At 40.8% G+C, this 18,960-nt stretch overlaps 2 protein-coding genes across 4 annotated transcripts in view; one reads left to right on the top strand and one right to left on the bottom strand.

Annotated features, from left to right (window-relative positions):
• Positions 1-5,399: 5,399 nt before the first annotated feature.
• sdsl (serine dehydratase-like) lies at positions 5,400-11,541 on the bottom strand. Of its 2 annotated transcripts, none has more exons than XM_079369704.1 (9): positions 11,414-11,541; positions 8,797-8,963; positions 8,634-8,670; positions 8,404-8,543; positions 8,111-8,199; positions 7,761-7,994; positions 7,555-7,685; positions 7,371-7,457; positions 5,400-5,657 (listed from the first exon to the last, which is right to left on the bottom strand). In XM_079369704.1, the coding sequence occupies exons 2-9, from the start codon at positions 8,950-8,952 to the stop codon at positions 5,554-5,556; spliced, it is 978 nt and encodes a 325-aa protein (XP_079225830.1). In that variant the 5' UTR covers positions 8,953-8,963; positions 11,414-11,541; the 3' UTR covers positions 5,400-5,553. The 2 variants fall into 2 exon arrangements, with proteins under 2 accessions (XP_079225830.1, XP_079225831.1); XM_079369705.1 differs by lacking the exon at positions 5,400-5,657 and adding an exon at positions 5,816-7,040 and having other exon boundaries at positions 7,319-7,457.
• Positions 11,542-11,609: 68 nt separating this feature from the next.
• syt14a (synaptotagmin XIVa) overlaps positions 11,610-18,960 on the top strand; it is a 122,855-nt gene continuing 115,504 nt past the window's right edge. The window contains exons 1-2 of one of the 2 annotated variants that reach the window (XM_079369691.1): positions 11,610-11,701; positions 11,791-11,854. In XM_079369691.1, coding sequence (XP_079225817.1) covers positions 11,842-11,854 — 13 coding nt within the window. In that variant the 5' untranslated portion in view covers positions 11,610-11,701; positions 11,791-11,841. Of the gene's footprint in view, positions 11,855-18,960 lie in introns of both variants that reach the window. The other variant, XM_079369692.1, reaches the window with a different exon arrangement.

Consider the following 18,960-nt stretch of genomic DNA (forward strand, 5'->3'; position numbering starts at 1 on the left):
ACTGTGGAAATCAATTTCTGATAACTCAGCGATAAATTGTCGTAGACGAATCCAGGTGGTATGAAAATGTCCTGATGTCCTAATGTCCTGATTAAGTTTTTCCGACTGAGAGATCAAACAAGCTTTCTTTAATACCCAAACCTGAACATAGATCCTATCAATCGTCCCAGCCGCCGGTCGTAAAACTCCATTTGATACATTCCAGGTCAGGGAAAAACACTCTCATGTCATGTTAATCAAGTTCTTCGGGTGAGAATGTTTTTCTGCCGGTCTCTGGCAGATAACTTCAGGGTTTTACGCCTCCACAAATGGTCTGGTTTCTCTGAAAAATGTTGATGAGAAATCCCTAGACGTTATTCCGGCCTTAATCCTACAACCCCCCCTGGAGAAAAAGGGTTGTTGTCAAATCATTAACATCGGAATGTCGTCCTTGAGTGAGATAGCCCGGGAGTTCGTTGGTGTCAAAAGTTCGATTAGACATATTCCACAACACTTCGAACACCACTAGTCGCTGACAGGCAGGTACTTTTACCTTGGTTGCAGCATCCTGTTCCTCCATCAGCCTCAACTGTTCGTCGCTACATTGGGTCTCGTAAAGATAGCCACAAACAAACAATTTGAGTGTAAGACCTTCAAAATCCCCTTTATCCATATCAATTTGATTTTCAAAACTACTTTTATCGCTATTGTCGGTGCTCATCAACTTTCTCCACAGAGCCTGTTAGCATAGCTTCCTAGCAAGATAGCGAATGTTGCTTTTAGATAACTGGCATTGAAGTCCCACCCACCCACTGATTTCACTGCTATGCAGACGATACTCAGCTATACATATCAATGAAGCCAGAAGACACCAACCAGCTGGAAGCCTGCCTTAAAGACATTAGAACCTGGATGATGTTAGAATATTAGGCTTTTTTACTTATATTTGTGTGATTTTAATGTGCTCATTGCAGCAATGTATTGTTGGATAAATCAGATAAGGTTTGATCACCCAGTACAAAGGAATGGTTTGATATCCACAGTATGAAGCATTTTCCTTACGTTAACATAATACCAGTTATTTTGTCATGTTTTATTTCAAGTTTCTGTGTATTAATTTTACTCTCTGACTTATCAGATTATGAAGTTGTCTTTGTGAAGAAAACTTGTAAGAATGACTCCCCACATTCCAACATACGTTTAGTGTGAGCCTGGGCAGTTAATCTCTTTAATGATCATCTCCTTAAAAGGATTTTTTTTACGCAGACTAGACGTCAGGTTCTTGTGAGAAACAGGTAGAAAGTGTCTTCCCCTACAGATAGGAGAAAGGATGCGGGAGTATGATGCACCAATGAGAGAAACCACACATCTGAAAATGCATATTTGGTTAGATAATCTCTGTCTAGAGTATAAAGGTGTTCAGGGATAAATAGCCGGGGCTCAGACTTCGCAAACTGATCCAGCATCTGTCTGTTGTCAGGGACACGTAGTGCTTGAACCCAGAGACTCTGTACTTCTTGATTCATCAGGTTAATAAACTCTATTAACCTGAAAGAGATGTCTTCAGTCGTTACTCTCATCCCATCAAAAGAATGCGCAGAGAGATTCGAGGTAATTATTATTTTTATTTTTTTTAAAGATTTATTTTTGGCCTTTATTATAGAGGGAGGAAAGTGGACAGAGTCGGAAATCAGGGAGAGAGAGTGGGGAGAGGCATGCGGGAGATGGGCCACAGGCCGGACGCGAGCCCAGGCCGCACACGCGAGGACTGAGCCTCAATACATGGGATCGCGCGCACTGCCGCTGCGCCACCGGCGACCCCGAGGTAATTATTTAAAGGACTCAGATTTCTATTTACAACATTTAGGAAAAGGATAAAATAGGCAACTATCTAACAATGACCAGAAACTTCTTGCTGCTCAACTTGGTCAAGACTGAAGTTATTGTGATTGGACCTAAAAATCTCAGAGAGACTTTTTCTGATGATATAATGGCCCATAGTGGTATCAGCGTGGCATCTAGTAACACTGTTAAGAATTTAGCAGTTCTCTTTGATCAGGATGTGTCCTTTGATTCCCACCTTAAACAAATTTCAAGAACAGCTTATTTTCACCTTCGTTATATCTTTAAGATCAGGCAGATCTTTTCACAAAATGATACTGAAAAACTAGTTCATGCATTTGTTACCTCCAGGTTGGATTACTTTAATTCTCTTTTATTAGGGTGCTATGGTAAATCTCTAAAGACCCTTCAGCTAGTCCAAAACGCTGCAGCTGGTGTTCTGACTAGAACTAGGGAAAGGGACCACATTACTCCTGTATTGGCTTCTCTCCACTGGCTCCTTTTAAAATCTAGAATAGAATTTAAAATCCTTCTTCTCACTTACAAAACTCTAAACGGTCTCTAAAAGTACTAGGTTCAAGGTTCAAGGTTGTTTATTTGTCAAATATGCTCCATGTTAAACATACAGCACAGATGAAATTGCAATTCCCCCCAACCCCCAGTGCAAACCTGCAGTGCATAAAAAGAGCACTAAGAAAACTAGCAATAAAAAACAATGCTATAAAACAAATAACTTAACTAAAGACATTTGGGACAACAAATAACGAACGACAGACAATCGACAGACAAGGGCACTTGTGAGTATTTCACCATGAGGTAGTATGTGGATAAGTTAAAGTATTAACAATATAAACAGAGTGCAGATTAAGTTAAAAAAGTGAGGTAGTGCGTTGTAAAGTAGCAAATAGTGCAAATAGTGCAGATAGTCCAAATAGCATAAACAATAAACGGCTGTGCAGAGTTTTCAGAGTGCGTGAATTAGTGGAGCACGCGGGGGGTGGAGGTGGAGGGGGGTGATGTCAGATGCTGTAGGGGCAGACTGTGGCAGGAGGCAGAGGGGGGAAGGAGGGCAAAGGGGGGAAGGAGGCAGAGGGCCCCCCCCCCTCTGCCTCCTTCCCCCCTTTGCCCTCCTTCCCCCCTCTGCCCTCCTTCCCCCCGAAGGAGGGCAGAGGGGACAAGTGGGGAGGAGAGCAGGGAGGGAGTTGAGTCTCCTGACTGCCTGGTGGAATAAACTGTTCTTGAGCCTGCTGGTTCTAGCACGGAGACTCTGCAGTCTCCTCCCAGATGGCAGCAGGCTGAAGAGGCTGTGAGACGGGTGGGTGGGGTCACCTGCAATCCTGGTGGCTTTGCGGGTGAGACGTGAGTTGTAAATGTCCAGAAGGGGGGGAAGAGAGACACCAATGATCTTCTCAGCTACTCTCACGATGCGCTGCAGAGTCTTACGGCAGGACACGGTGCAGGCGCCGTACCACACGGTGATGCAGCTGGACAGGATGCTCTCAATGGTGCCTCTGTAGAATGAGTGCATGATGGAGGGTGGGTCTCTTGCTCTCCTCAGTTTGCGGAGGAAGTAAAGGCGCTGGTGAGCTTTTTTGGCCAGTGATGCAGAGTTGAGGCTCCAGGACAGGTCTTCGGAGATGTGCACACCCAGGAACTTGGTGCTGCTCACCCTCTCCACTGCAGCACCGTCAGAGTGCCACCTACTATGGGAGGTAGAGCCTTCAGTTATCAGGCACCGCTCCTTTGGAATCGTCTACCAGTCGGGGTCCAGGAGGCAGACACACTAGGTACTTTTAAGAATAGACTTAAAACATTTCTTTTTGATAAATCTTGTAGTTAGGGCTGGCTTAGGTATAGACCAGTTCATAGTTATGCTGCTATAGGCCTAGACTACCAGGGGAACTGGCACCATGATCTCTTATCTCACTCTCCCTCTTTCTCTCTCTGCTTTCATATCCTGTTACAGCTTGTCACTATATTTTTATTCAAGTTACTAACCTCTCCTTTTTCTGGGAGCTCCTGAGCTCTCTTAGGTTTCTCGAGATTGTTGATTAGGATGGCCTGCCCAAACAACCCCCCCATCCTATCCTACCCTTCTTTCTGCATCTTATCCATTTCATCCCCAGCGCAGTTTAGCAGATGGCTGTCATGAGCTTTGGTCTGCTGAAGATTTCTGCCTGTTAAAGGGAAGTTTTTTCTTGCCACGCTATGACGGATTAAGCTGAGCTCTTGTAATATAGCCACAAGTAAGGTCCTTTACCTGCTTTTTGGAAAAGATAATGATGAGCATGGTCTTATTACCTGCTCGTTTGTTAATGTTAACAAAGAGTAAGGTCCTTTACCTGCTTTTGTAAAGCGTCTTGAGATAACACCTGTTATGAATTGATCTCTATACAAATAATGATTGATTGATCTGTAATAGGTCTGTAGCTTCATTGGGTTGAAATATAAGGAACTGGCGATGTAACCCCTCTAACCACAGCCTACAATGACGCCAAATGATGATGGCTAGCTTTACAACCAGATACTACACTTTCCAGTCTCAGGAGGAAAATGCAGATGGGATGCACGACCATTCAAAAATACTACCAGGTTTCTAATGATATAAAGCTTAACGCACATGGGTGAAGAATCCCTTTAAGGTGAAAATAACAAACGCACAGCTTAAATTTGAACACATAATGCACCCAAAAAACTCCTGCCTCCTGCAAACAAAACCAAAATGTGAGATGAGGCATGCACACTTACAGAATTCCCTCATCAGAATGCCTCTGATCCGAACAAATCTGAACAAGCCCAGGACTTGATTCGGTTATTGCAGCTGAGGAGGCTATTCAGACTATTGTGTGAGTACATAATCAGTCCACAAGGTGTGTGTAAAAGTACAATCAAGTAAAGTCCATAGTTTAATAATTTAAAGATACTAAAGCACAGTTATCAGAATTCATTCCTTTATTTATTTTATATTTTTTATGTTAAATTTACATTATCAAATTTAGATTGTGCCTTTTTTCATCTGCCAAGCCTACATTTTTTTCTTCACAGACAAAAAAATAAATAAAAAAGGACTTTGCAGTCCAGCAACAATGTGCAGCTCAAGCCAGACCTCCAACACAAAACATAGCTGCATAAAACTAAAAACAAAAGCAAATACACAACACCCAAAGAAGTCTACACATACCTGAATCAAATAAAAGATCACGTAGAGTTAGGCAGCATCATCCTTTTATATCCAGTAATTGAGCCAGGAATGGACTCCAAACTTCATTACATAGACTAGATTACATAGTTGGCTATATTTTTTTGCGTTAATTCAGGTCAGAACAAGTTGGCTTACTCTATATATGTACTCCTCAAATCCATTTGCGATAAATCACAGATTTTGAACAGCAGACCCACCAGATTATCAACATATGACGAGTGTTACTGCAGTCAGATTTCTTGAGTACCACGACTGGCATGTGCATACATCCTCCATCACACATTTCTTTTACTTTATTACATTTTACAATGGGGTGAAGAAAAAGTGTTCAGGAAAGACAAAGCATGTAAATGTAGGTAATTTCAGACTCTGTCTGTAGTTTTTCAAAGAAAGGTATTTATTTTTGATATTTTTAGCAATTTCAAAATTAAACACCAATATTAAAAGAATAAGCCCTATTTCCTTTACAAGATAATTCCACCCAATTCAGCAAAAATGCTGTACACCCACATTGGCACAAATACAGTAGCTTAAGTCTGTAGTTTAAGTTTGAGTTGGCTGAGTTGCTTCATGTCAATACTGCTGCCACCGCAAACTATCACCAACAGGGGGCCCAAGGGAGTTGGCAGCAGACCTAAAAAAAGAAGTCCAGGAAAATGTATTTATTGAATATAGTAAAGGTGTAACTTCTAAACGTTTAAATGCAAAACATTTAGAAAAACACTAAAGGCTTAGTAAAATCGCCAATACCACAACTTTGAGTAACTGCCGATACCAAAACTGATTAACTTTTTAATCTTAAAAAACTAGTTAAGAAATGCGTTGGGAATAAATGTGTATGGATTTGCTTAAGACAGCCATCTAGAAAACAAAATCCATCTAAAAAACATCATGGTCAAACTGTAAAAAGTCTGTATGTAGCAGTATGCCTGCTGCGCCATATTTAAACTTTCACTTAAACTTTGGTCTGCAGACTCAGCACTGTTAAACATAAAATCTAAAGTGGAACTTTGTGTAAAAGTTTACATCTGAGTATTACAACAAATAACAAAAAAATGTGTGAACTGACATGGCTTAGCACTCAGTGTAGTCTGTATATTCCTCAATGATATACAGTATTACTTAAATAACTATAACTTAACATCAATATATATAACGGCATCACAGGAAGAAAATGTACAGTACACATTTCTTAAACAGAATCTTTTAAGGCACTCACAGAAACTCTAGGCTTTTACACCTAATATTAAATTAGCTGCACTGAAAAAAGAAATGCATAACAAATCTAAAGGTAGAAAATTAAACAGTGCAAGCTCTGTTTCTTTTTTCACATACAATCTTTGGGTTGAACTGTATGTTTAAAACTAGTATAAAATGAAGAACGAGTAAAACCACAATTACAATATGTACAGTCCTATGACTTACAGTCCTTATGTGGCACAACTTAAACATAAGGAGCAGGGTCTTCAAAAACATTAACATTTCAGGCCTTCTCAGCTATAAGCCTGCTGCTCCTTTCATCGATAATACATTTTGCTTTTTTCCTCTTTAAGTCCAAAGTACAGTAAGTCTACACAGCTGACATTACAACAGCGTTGCTGACCGGTCTCAATTTCATTCTAGTTTCTGCTCACGTGACATGTCCAGCGGCATGCTCGGCTCTCACTTTACAGCATTTCTCTTAAAGTAATGCTAAATGGTAAATAAACTAATATAGCGCTTTTCTAGTCGTCTGACTACTCAAAGCACTTTTACACTGTGCGTCGCACCTACATTCATACATTGATGGCAGTTGCTATGTAGTATCATTCATGAGAAGTAGCTAATCTATTTATACACCGCCACCGAAGCAGTGGTTGGAGATGTTTCTCAGCTGGGATCGAACCCTTGACCTTCTGGTTGAGATATGACGATTCTACCACTATGGGAGAGTCGTAAAGATCGGATTGGACAAATTGTACTATGTTTGATATATCTGATCCCATACTTTTCTCTAGTATTGGACCGATACGGCTGGCTGATACGGGCGGCTGTGGCTCAGTTGGTAGAGTCGTCCTGCGAGCAACATGTCCGATGTGTCCTTGGGCAAGACACCCAAATTGCTCCCCCTGCTGCGTCTGGGGCGTATGAATGTGGCGTGAATGGAATTAGTTACTAGATGGGCATATAACCAGCCATCAGTGAGAATGGGTGTGAATGGGTAGGTGTGATGGGTAGGTGTAAAAGCGCTTTGAGTAGTCGGAAGACTAGAAAAGCGCTATACAAGCTCAAGTCCATTTACCATGATACCGATACTTAGTATGTGATCAGTGCATCCCTAGTAATGATGATAGTCAAGAATAGTTACCTTTAGCCTGTAGCCTTTGAATAAGTCCAGTGTAGACAGCTGCCAGTGCTGCTCCACAAGCCATCTCCACCAACACACGTTCCTCATCTACAACATGAGTCAAATTAAAATAATGTTAAAAATCCCCCAAAACGTTAAGCTAAGTTCGCTCTAGAGGATTGTGTTATAATATTCAATCACTAACCTAGGAACGTTTCAACAGCTAGAAGAGCCTGTTGATCAGTTACAAGCTCTGAAATTATTGTAAAGTCACTGCATTGGCTGTATTCAAAGGCCTTCTTGCAAACAGTTCTTGCGCCAAGACATTTAGCTTCACTGTGGACAGACAGATGAGAATAAAGTGTTTTATCCATCATTAAAGAAAACATCTGAAATCTGGTAACCACTAACCTTGTGATGTCATCAAGTGTGATAACCCTCCCTGCCTTCAATGAAGCATTGAAACAATCTGCCCCCTCAGTTTCCATGGCAATTATTGGCACATCTGTCCAGCCTACATCCTTCAGGCCCTGGATCACTCCACAGAGAAGGCCGCCTCCCCCCACAGATAAAAGCACAGCTCCTGCCTTTATATCTGGACCAAGCGCGACAGCAACTTCTGTGATCAGACTGGCGTGGCCCTGCCTGGGATTTTGTTAAAGAGATCCAGAAAGAAATTGCATGTTAACTATGCTTACTTGTTTGTTTTATTATCCATTAACATTGCACGGTAGAAAACTGGAAACATAGCATTATTCTACCAGAGCAAAGGATGATCAAATGGAGGAACATAAGTAAATTCTTCAGTTTTAGCCAGCTTTAGTGCCTCTGCATTGGCATCATCCCAGACCTGGAAAGAAGGACATTTTACTTAGCTTTCTTAGCTAAACATTTCTAGAATTTCATTTAGCAGGCTCATTTGTCCAAGGAGTCACATCTGAGAGTTGGTACAACAAAAGTGCCTTCTTCCGTAGACTTTTTTGGGCATGTTAGTTATAAAAAAAAAAGTATAATAATAAATAAATAATGAAATATATTTAAGAAAATGATTTACCTTGCCTGTAATCTTGACTGTAGCACCCTGATCCTGGAGTCTCTGAACAACCAACTGCGGAGAAGAGGAAGGAACCACAATGGTGGCTGGTACACCCATTTTCCGGGCTACGTAGGCTGCAGCCATACCTGCATTTCCACCTTAAAAATGTTTACATACAATTTAAAGAAACAGTCAGCAAAAGGTTCTGAATTTGTATGTATAAAAAGCTACTAAAAAAGAGATATCACCTGAAGAGCAGACAATTCCTTTTAATTCTCTGGCAAACTAAAAGAAAAAAAAAAGAAATGACAGAAAAAGGGCAAAAGTCTTAATTGCTAATAAGACCCCAGTCAATCAAAACTGGCAAGAAAAACTTTTTTAAGCACCAGCACTAGGACTAAGGATTCCTACCTGCTGGCAGAGGTGTCCAATACCACGAATTTTAAAGGAGCCAGAGGGCTGTGAATTTTCCATTTTTAAGTACACAGTGGTCCCTACTTGTTTGGACATGCTGACACTTTCCACCAGTGGTGTGTTCAGGTGAAATGGCTTTGCTGTGGTGCCCATTTTTTTTGTTGCTAAAATGGCAAAAAAAAAAAAAGTTAAATTACTCAAATTTGAACATCATCACAACTGAGCAGGACCAGCTCTTGCTATTAATGTGCCGTTGCAGGGATCAAGATGATTCACAGGGCTTATTTATTAACTACTGTACAATCAGTGTCGCTTGGTTAAACGAGGCATTTGTAAATCAATTTATTTTTCACACTGGTCCATTTATTTGTCTTCTTTCACATTTGTACAGTAGATCTTAGAAATTCAATCTGTCTTTTGTCTTCACAGTGACTGATTAAATAACACAAGTAAGTTGTGCGCACTGTGTTTTCTTTACTTTTTATTTGTCATCGATTTTTTTTTCTTTTTCAAACTGGGATTCTTTTATGTCGGGGACAGATATCGTTTGGCTTGTTTCTTTTAACCTATTCATATTGTGAGTAGCCACTGTAAACACAGTCAATAACTCTTCACCAACTTCCAGACAGGACTCAACTGATTCTTGTTTTCAGAGCCACATTTTTGCCTTAGAAATTGTGCTCCCAGAGATTGAAATGAAGTTAAATACTTTTACTGAATTTACCTTAAAGCTTGCGACAGCAATGTAATGCTTCTATGCCACATGCACTGCAAACAAATCAAAAAGCATATGAAATGCAATGGAAGGAATTTGGCAAAAATAAAGAAACACTTTTTATAAATCCCTTATTTAACAATATAAAGTGTAATTGAGATAAAAAAAATAAAGAAGTCCATCATGCTTCTTTTTCAACAAGAAATTAAGTTGAGTAGTATTCCCCGGATATTATAAAAGGGCTGGGCTGCTTGCCCAGGGTGCAGGTGACTATTGGCACAAGCTGGGCACTGAGGAGAGACCAAGGCACTCCTCGGCCAAATATGAGGAGGCATGTTTCTGCTGAGATGGTCCATTCAAAAGCATCTCGAGTTGCTGATCCAAACAGCTCACCATGCTCCATGGGAACGCTGTGGAGGGTCATCCTGCTGGCCTGGACGGTGTGGACATCACACAGCCCTAAATCTCTAGTCATCAGCGCAAAAGCCTGCAGGGACCGTGCACCATGCATTTGGTGAAGCCTACAGCAGGAAGGCTGAGATGGCAATAATAAATTGGGACATAGAGTTTCCAATCCGCTCAATACAGGCGGCTGCCTCATTAGCCTTAGACAGGAGGTCTTCCGTTACCCTACATTGTGGACGGGGACACCTCACATCCCTCCTTAAGGCCTCATCTGGAAATACAATAAGATCAGCCAATGCTTGGCTCTATTGCTGGCATGTGTTGCATTATACACTGCTCAAAAAAATAAAGGGAACACTAAAAGAACACATCCTAGATCTGAACGAGTAGAAGTGTTCTTATTAAATACTTTCTTTACATATTTGAATGTGCTCTATCCACCAACACCACAATGCACCACATACTGTCCAGGAGTTGGTGGATGCTTTAGTTCAGGTCTGGGAGGAGATCCATCAGGAGACCATCCGCCACCTCATCAGGAGGATGCCCAGGCGTTTTAGGGAGGTCATACAGGCATGTGGGTAATGTCATACAGGTAAGGACATTACATCAAAGTTGGATCTGCCTGAAGAGTTTTTTCACTTTAATGTTGAGTGTTACTCCAAATCAAGACCTCCATTGGTTAATAAATGTGATTTCCATTGATAATTTTTGTGTGATTTTGTTGACAGCACATTCAACTATGTAAATACATAAACTGTCCTTCATACTACCTTCTTTAAATCATTAAATAGTGCAAGATAGTGTGTTTGTGTGTGAGAGAGAGAGTCATCAAGGGACTGTGCAATAAAATCAATGTTATAGGCAAGTGCAATAGAATAATCAGTGCAAAAGTATTAATGATGTTGTACAGGCATATGTGCAAAGGAAGAGTGTACAAAAGTGTAAATGCAGTGTGTGTGTGAAGTTATGCTCACACTTTTGTGTTTTGCCCTGTTTTTTTTGTTTGTTTTTTTTGCGATGTGCTAGACTGTATGTGAAATATGATGTGAACGTGAGATTGTCTTGGTCTAAAACTATTTTCTCTTATGGGAGAAAATAAAAAGCAACTAACTGTTTTTTACGTTTAAAAAGGTTAATCTACCTGCACCTTTCTGTGTGCCTTTGAATTGCACCCTGAGGACAAATGAAGTGTTTTAATTTAATTTAATTAATTTGAATCGAAAGTGAACCAACAAGAACTTGGCAAGGCTTGGCAAGATAATTTAATTGTCCAAAGCACATTTATGCAAAAGAAATGAACATTTTAAAACACTACATAATGTCACTCAAATCTTCCCTCTTTACTTAGTAGGCCTAATCTTTACACCTGCCTATAACCTTTAATATTGGAAACACATTTGTGCTCTAAGACATAACTGCTGTGCATATTAGGATTTAGGAAGTAGGCTTATGTAAACTGAAGTTGCTGAACCACCAGTTGTGTCATTTTACCAGTATGTAAGTTTATCCAATGTCACACGAAAAGTCCAGGATCTCAGATAAGAATCTGACGAAGAAGTGTACTGCTTGTTTGCGTCCAAGAAACCAGTTCCTTAAAGAGACGATGTGAGGAAAAGAAATGACTGCGTGCCAACAGAGGGCCGGTAGAAGACGTCCACGATTTCCCCCCCCCCCCTCCTCCTCCTCTAATGAATTTCCGACAAGCTATAGGCTACACAGACTGTAACACTGCCCTCCACAGTCTCGGAGTGTGTACTCGATTCACATCTTGTCATACAGGTAGGTTTGGCAGCGCCAGTTTTACACAGCTTCCTCGACGGTGCCAAATGGACTGTACCACACTCTGAACTCCCCTCCTTCATCCAAAGGCCCGCTCCCCCGTCTTCAGTGCCGCTTTGGTGGATGCCGACCAGAACATCATGGCGAATGATGGTAAGCAGGCCGGTTATTTCTTTCTTGTCGCTGTAATTAACTTGTAATGGAAATTAGACGTGCCATTAATGTTTTAAAATAATAGGACAGTGGTGTTTGTAATTTCAAGAGAACGGCGGTTGCTTTTGCTGTAATTAATTGAAATGTTTCCTTTTAATTACGTCCCTTTTTTCTGTTACTGTGTTAAAGTGGATAGACAAATATATCTATCTCACTGGGTTGGTTATCTTTGTTTCTCACGAAGATGCTGAAAGGACCGAATGATATATTTCAGCTGTTTCTTAATTTAAACAGCGTGCCTAGACTGAAACTGTGCCTATATGTGTTTGCTTGTTACAAGTAGCGTTCCTGAAAATGTTGTTAACGTTGAAGTGGGCTGGTCCTTGTGAATCATTGCCCGAATGTGGCCTTTTTAAATACATGTTAAATCTTACATGGTTTTGGAGGAATAGCCTACAGTTTAATGCAATTGTGAATGTAAAGAAAGCTTTGGGAAGCTCTAGATCAGTTTTGGAAAATAAACATGAAATTAAGAATACAAGTGATCCGTATATTTTTGGCTTCATAAAATTGTTAATTGATATGAATTATTTTCATATTTTATTTTCATATTTTCATTATCCCCACAAGCTTCAAATATCACACTGAAAGTTTAGACGTGGTTAATGATCAGCTAATCGTTTTTTAATAAACAGAACAGGGAGGGTGACACGCAGACAGAGAGATGAGCACTCTGCACATTGCAGAAGTTTGGATTGCACTAGTGTGTTAACAGAGACTGCAGTCTGCCATTAGTATGCATACTTTACTGGTAAACCTGTAAACTGTAGAGCACATTATCAATCAAACCTTTGTTTTTTTTGTCTGTGTGCAATATGAGCACTGAAACTTTCCCGGACTCACTCACTCACTCTCTCTCTCTCTCTCTCTCTCTCTCTCTCCCTCCCTCCCTCCCTCCCTCCCTCCCTCTACTGTAAACAAGGTCCAGACTGTCTCATTTATGGACCAAAAAAGTAATGAAAGGCTACTACATGTACTACAGTACATCACATGTAAATCTAGTTTTAAAGTTCTAATTGCTGATGGTTTTTCTTGTCCCTGATTTCATGGGGTGCTGCATCACCCTTAGCACCCCTCAGCTAGCTACTTACTGCTAGCCTGATGCCATGTCAGTGTTAGCTGGAAGACTTTTATGATATTATTGATAATTATGTATTAAACAAAAAATATTATACCTATTGACATTCGTATATCCACCTATGTGGAGTTAGAAACCAAAATGTAAGACTTAAGGTGCTCAGTTCATGTTTACCTTGGGTAGCGTCTCTGACAGATCTTGTTTACTTTTCCAGCGGGAGCCGGGCTTGGGGCTGCTATGAAAACCACTTGAAATTACAGTTTTCGTGGTTTATTTAAAATCTTTTACTAGATTTGAATTGTGTGGACCTGATACTGGTAATTATTATGATAAGGAGAGTACAATAAATCTTCAAATGTTTGCCAGCCGTCTCAGCTGCACAAACTGGGCCTTTGGTGTGCCTTCTGAATCAGACGAGTGTTAGGGTCACATTAATGCAGACTTAGTGAGTGAGAAAAATTATGGATCAAATCCTATCATAGAATAAATTATTGTTCCAAGTCTAAAAGACATAATTATGTGTAGAGCTGCAGCTATCGAATATTTTAGTAATCGAGTATTCTATCGAATATCCCGTCGATTAATCGAGTAATCTAATAAATTATACTTTTGCTTAATTAAGGTGGTTGGCTGTAACAGGTTTGTAGGGACGACCCAAGACGATAACTCGTCTTGGGTCGTCCCTGCAAACCTGCTTCTTTGCAGTTACCATGGAAACGCCTGCTTGTTACAGCCAACCACCTCTGCTCTACAGCTGCTGATGATGCTCACCATATTACTGACAGAGTCCCAAATTCACTTTCTGATTCACTGGTCAAGGCGGCAGGTAGATGAAAAATACAGGCCAAACACGTTTTAATGGCTGAAATAGCAAATACTGTTTTGTGTAGCCTACACATCTGTTACAGTACATTTAACTGAGAAAGCATTATGTTCTGTTGAATCAATCACAGAATCAATCATTATGTCAGATCAGGAGATTGAGAAACTTTAAATATATATTTGCTAAATTATTATTCCACAAACAAGTTCTGTCTTGATTTAGCTTTGAAGACATTAGACATTTCATATAATCAGCCTGTATATTGTTAAAAGTGTATCTCTGTCTGCTCCTGCAGCGCGTGCATTCAGCGCGCTCACAGACTACAGAGACCATAGACGCTTCTATGACAGAGACTGTGAGGACGTTGCTATCGTTATGTTAGCTGCAAACACGGAGAGAGTGAACAGAGAAAAGCCGACCGTTTGACCGGATCACGTGTTCCCGACTGGGTTGTATGGCTCACGGATCAACTGTGCGCTGACTAAAAGTTAAAAGGGGCGTGCCGCGCGCGCGAGAGACTGTGAGGACGTTGCTATCGTTATGTTAGCTGCAAACACGGAGAGAGTGAACAGAGAAAAGCCGACCGTTTGACCGGATCACGTGTTCCCGACTGGGTTGTATGGATCACGGATCAACTGTGTGCTGACTAAAAGTTAAAAGGGGCGTGCCGCGCGTGCGTGCGTGCGAGCGTGTGTGCGAAAGCAGGATGACTGCAAGTGCAAAATTGGTATTAGTAGAAGAGGCAAATGAACGTCCAAAAACAATATTTGGCTTATCAGAAAACCACTGCATTAAAAAGGCCCTCTCTTTTCTTCCCTTCATTTTTAAATGAATTGTCATACATTGTGCAGTAGGTGCGAGCTGTGGCACAGTGCTCAGGCGCGCCACTTGTGCACCAGACAGCTGGCCAGCGCTGTGTCTGATCGGACATAAATGCCTTTGCAAAAGGAAGCGCACTGTCGGAGAGACGTCCTACCCGAGAAAAAGGAACTGGCCAGTTAAATGTAATGTTGGAGAAAAGAGGGAAATAGGAAGACATAAATGTCAATGTTTCAATTCTTTACAATGCAGGGGCTGTGAATGTTCAGTTATTTTATTTAATCATAGTGTTTCTTTTGTTTCACTATTATTGAAGCAAAACCAAAAATTAATGCATGTCATTTATTTTTCTGTCATTCAAAACATGTGGGGGGAACAAAAGCAATCTTTACGCCTACTTATATTGTGCCTATGTCTCCTCCTAACTGAAGTCTGTTATGCTTAACACTGGGCTCCTGGTTTAGCATGTTCCTTTCAAAGGTGTTAAATTTAGACACTGTCAAAATCACCACATTTTCTGCCTGGCTTGGTAAATCACATTGCTTGTACTAACTTCACTTCTTTGCATTTTTTCCTCCCAGTATTTTGCACGCTGGGGCAGAAATGCACCATATTGCATATTCATGAAGGAAAACATACTAAATGGACAATACATATTGTTTTGCTTATATAAAAGACGCAATCCCCAATGCATGCTGTTAGTGGATCAGATAGCATATTTTTTGAGGGTGGTATCAAGTTTGCACACGTTTTAAGACATACAAACATTTAGTAATCGGCCCAATGTTGCAATTAGAGATGAGAATAAGGCTTATCTTTACTACAAGTTTAAAGGGATTCCTGTTTGTTCTCAACCTTGGTGCACGTTTGTTATTTTTGGTTTGACCATATTGCTGCTAAAGTCTTAAAAAGCTTTTACCTTGAACATGTTCAAGATCAGATAAAAGAAAATGTCTTTTTAACCAGTATTGTGTGTGGTTAGTGTGAGAGGAGTGAAAGAGCAAGAAGGGCTTCCTCCCACACACAGCTGCTGTATAGCTCTGCTTAAAAACAACTAGATTTTTTAGCACTTACTTTGGCAGTAAAGTTTTCTGACAGGCTTGTCATATACGTAGCAGCTAAATTTTAGATGAGAAGCAGGGGCTCGAAGTCAGAAAAGGGCATTTTTTCCCTCAAAAATTAAATAGGTACACTCCTGAACTTACTTTCAACACTGGTTAAGACGATGCAATATAGTTATTTAAAGATGCACTGTGTGGTTTTGATTTGAGAAATGTGAAAGTTGGAGAAATGGCTCTGTGCACCCTTGTGTGTCAACACCCACTGCCTGAATGCAGTGATGAAAGGAATTTCTGTTGTCATTTATATATAAACACATAAACATATTCTTTGCATGTCAGTCGCAGCATTGTAGCTTTCAAGTTACATCACAGACTTCAACTGCAACACCGTGTCCTTCCACCCTCAGAGGTTTTTTGATGACTCGGCTGCAGTTGGATGCATCAGCAAGGTAAAGGAGGCCGGTTGCATGGTGTGAGCAGAACCATCTCTAGCTCAACCTGGCAAAAAAAGGAACTGGTGGTGGATCTGAGGAGGAATAGGCATTGGTGACCCCTTTTTGTATTCAGGGTGTCAGTATTAACATTGTGGAGGACTACATGTTCTTGGGAGTATACTTGGACAATCAACTGGACACGGAGGCCATCTATAAGAGGGGTCCTTACCTTCTGAGGAGGCTGAGGTCCTTAAACATCTGCAGGACAATGCATAGGATGTTTAATTAGTGTGTGGTGGCCAGTGCTATCCTGTTTGCTGTTGTGTGCTGGGGCAGCAGACAGAGGGTAGCAAACTTCACAGACTCAATGAACTCATTTGCAGGGCCAGACGTGTTGTGGGAGTGGAGATGGATTTTCTCATTGCACTGTCAGAGAGGAGGATGTTAAGTGGCCTTGCATCTGACAATGTATCAAACACACTCCACTGCTGGGGAAATACAACACAATGTCATCAGACTCTATATCAGAATTGGTTTTATTGCCAAGTACATTTACAAATGAGTCAAACATTCACATTTACAATCAGTCACAATAGCCTGTGACTTTGCAGTGATGGGGGAGGTAAGTAGTGAAGTTGAGTTGTTGGTTTCTGGGCTTTCCCATTGTCTTTCAAAGTGACAGTAGAACTTAAGATTGTTGGCAAGATGCAGGTTACAGAGTGGGGTTTTTTTCTATCTGAAAACTGCTGCTCTAGTTTCTTAGAGTAAAGATGCTTTGCTTCTCTCACCACCCTGTTGAAGGTGTATTTAACCTTTTTAAACTCTCCCTGTCCTCATTCCTAAAAGCCACCTCCTTTTCTTGCTTTAACCATCTGAGTTTAGCTGTGGATCAGGGCTTGTCGTTGTTATAACTCACCGTAGTGCGTGATGTTACACATAAGTCCTGACATCACAGCCACTGTGTACTCATCCAGACTGTTTGTGGCAGACCTGAAAACATCCCAGTCAGTAAAGTCTAAGTACGCCTCTAATTCTTCCACAGCACAGCTGGTCCTCTTCTTGGTATCCTCACAACAGGCTTACAAAGCTTTCATTTCTGCTTGTATGAAGGTATCAGATGGACCATGACGTAGTCAGAGTGGCCCAGTGCAGCATGGAGGATGGCGTGATAAGTGTTGCTAACTGTAGTGTAACAGCGATCCAAAACGTTTCCCTTTCTGTTCGGACATTTAATAAACTGCCTATACTTAGGAAGGTCATGACTGAGATTACCTTTGTTAAAATCATCGAGGACAATAACTAAGGAGTCCGGGTTTTTCCACTTCACACACAATATCTGGTCGGTGAGAGCACGCTGTGCCTCCTGCACGTTGACTTCTGGTTGGATGTAAACACCGACCAAAATGAATGACGCAAACTCGCAGGGAGAATACAAAGATGTATAATGAATGGGAAAAGATTCCAGCTTGGGAGAACAGTACCTTTGGATCACTGTTACATCAGAACACCAGCCACTATTGACATAGAAACAGATTCCACCACCTTTTTTTCCCCCAGAAAGTTGTCTCCATCTGCTCTGAAGAGTTGGAACCCTGCCAGATGCATTGGCAAGTCGGGTATCAGAGTCCGATATCAGTCCACATAGCCACGTCAGAACACAGGATGTATAAAAGTCTCTGTTTCTCCCGATCAGTAGCTGAAGTTCGTCCAGTTTGTTGCACACTTGAGTGCACGTTGGAGAGAGCAGCGCGTAGTCTGCACTACTGGAGGAGGACTGGAGACTGGGCAGAATGTGTTAAGGGTTTTACAGAAGGAGCAGGTTGGGGAGGGGTTGATGGCATTTCAGGGTTATCTGAGAGAACGGGCTGGTATTGGGAGGGGGATCCGGTCTCGGTCCCAAGCCATCATCTTCTTCTGTTTTTATCTGACAATGACCTTGTCCCAGTTGGTGAAATTTCTCAGAAAGATGCAGAGAACACAGTTTAGTTATCATCTCTCCTTCTTTTTCTTCCTATTTCTCACTCCTCTGATTCCTCTCATTCTCTCTGTCCTTTACTGCCTGGCATCTCATTGCTTCATCTATCCAGTTTTGTGCTTCATTCTAACCATTCATTTTTACCATTCTTACTGTCCTTGACTTTCTTTCACAACCAATTCAGTATGGTCTTCCAAGATCAGTAACACCATACTTTATTTTCCATAATTTTAGGTATTTTAGATTCTCCTTGTCTTCATGTACTTCTCATTTTCCTCATGTGTTGGTTCCTCTATCACAAGATCAATCCATTAATTTATGTTTCTTATGATTGATGATAATAACAGTAATAGTAAATAACAAGTCTGTCTAATTTTAATCCACAGAGATTGTTTGAAGTTTTACTACTTCCAATATTTTATATTTTGATCCAAGATCCTAAGTAACTTATATTGAAAGATAACACTGACCTGAATTGATTCCTGTTGTTTTCCGATCTTGGACCTAGTCACTGTGATCTTTCCTCCAGCAGACACTGGCCTCTCAATTTTCCAAACTGTCCTTATTAGAAGGAATAGGGCAAGGTCTTAAGAGAGCAGTTCCAGACCCCTCTGTGCACAGTTTAAGGTCCAAACCCGGAAGGGAAGCAGCGATTTTGAGATCTAACTTATGTCAAAATAGAATAGTCAAAAAATAGTCAGGGAATCAAGTCCAGAGACCAAGTCGAGGAAATTATTAAACTTGACGCACAATAAGCTTTAGACTCAGATGGTTCATGCTGAAGAAAGTTTATACATTAGATGAATACTCAGGGTCATCAGGGTTGTGGTGGAATGTTTCCCGTTACCAAAGAGTG

The sequence above is a fragment of the Symphodus melops genome, assembly GCF_947650265.1.
Source record: "Symphodus melops genome assembly, chromosome: 19".
Lineage (NCBI taxonomy): Eukaryota > Metazoa > Chordata > Actinopteri > Labriformes > Labridae > Symphodus > Symphodus melops.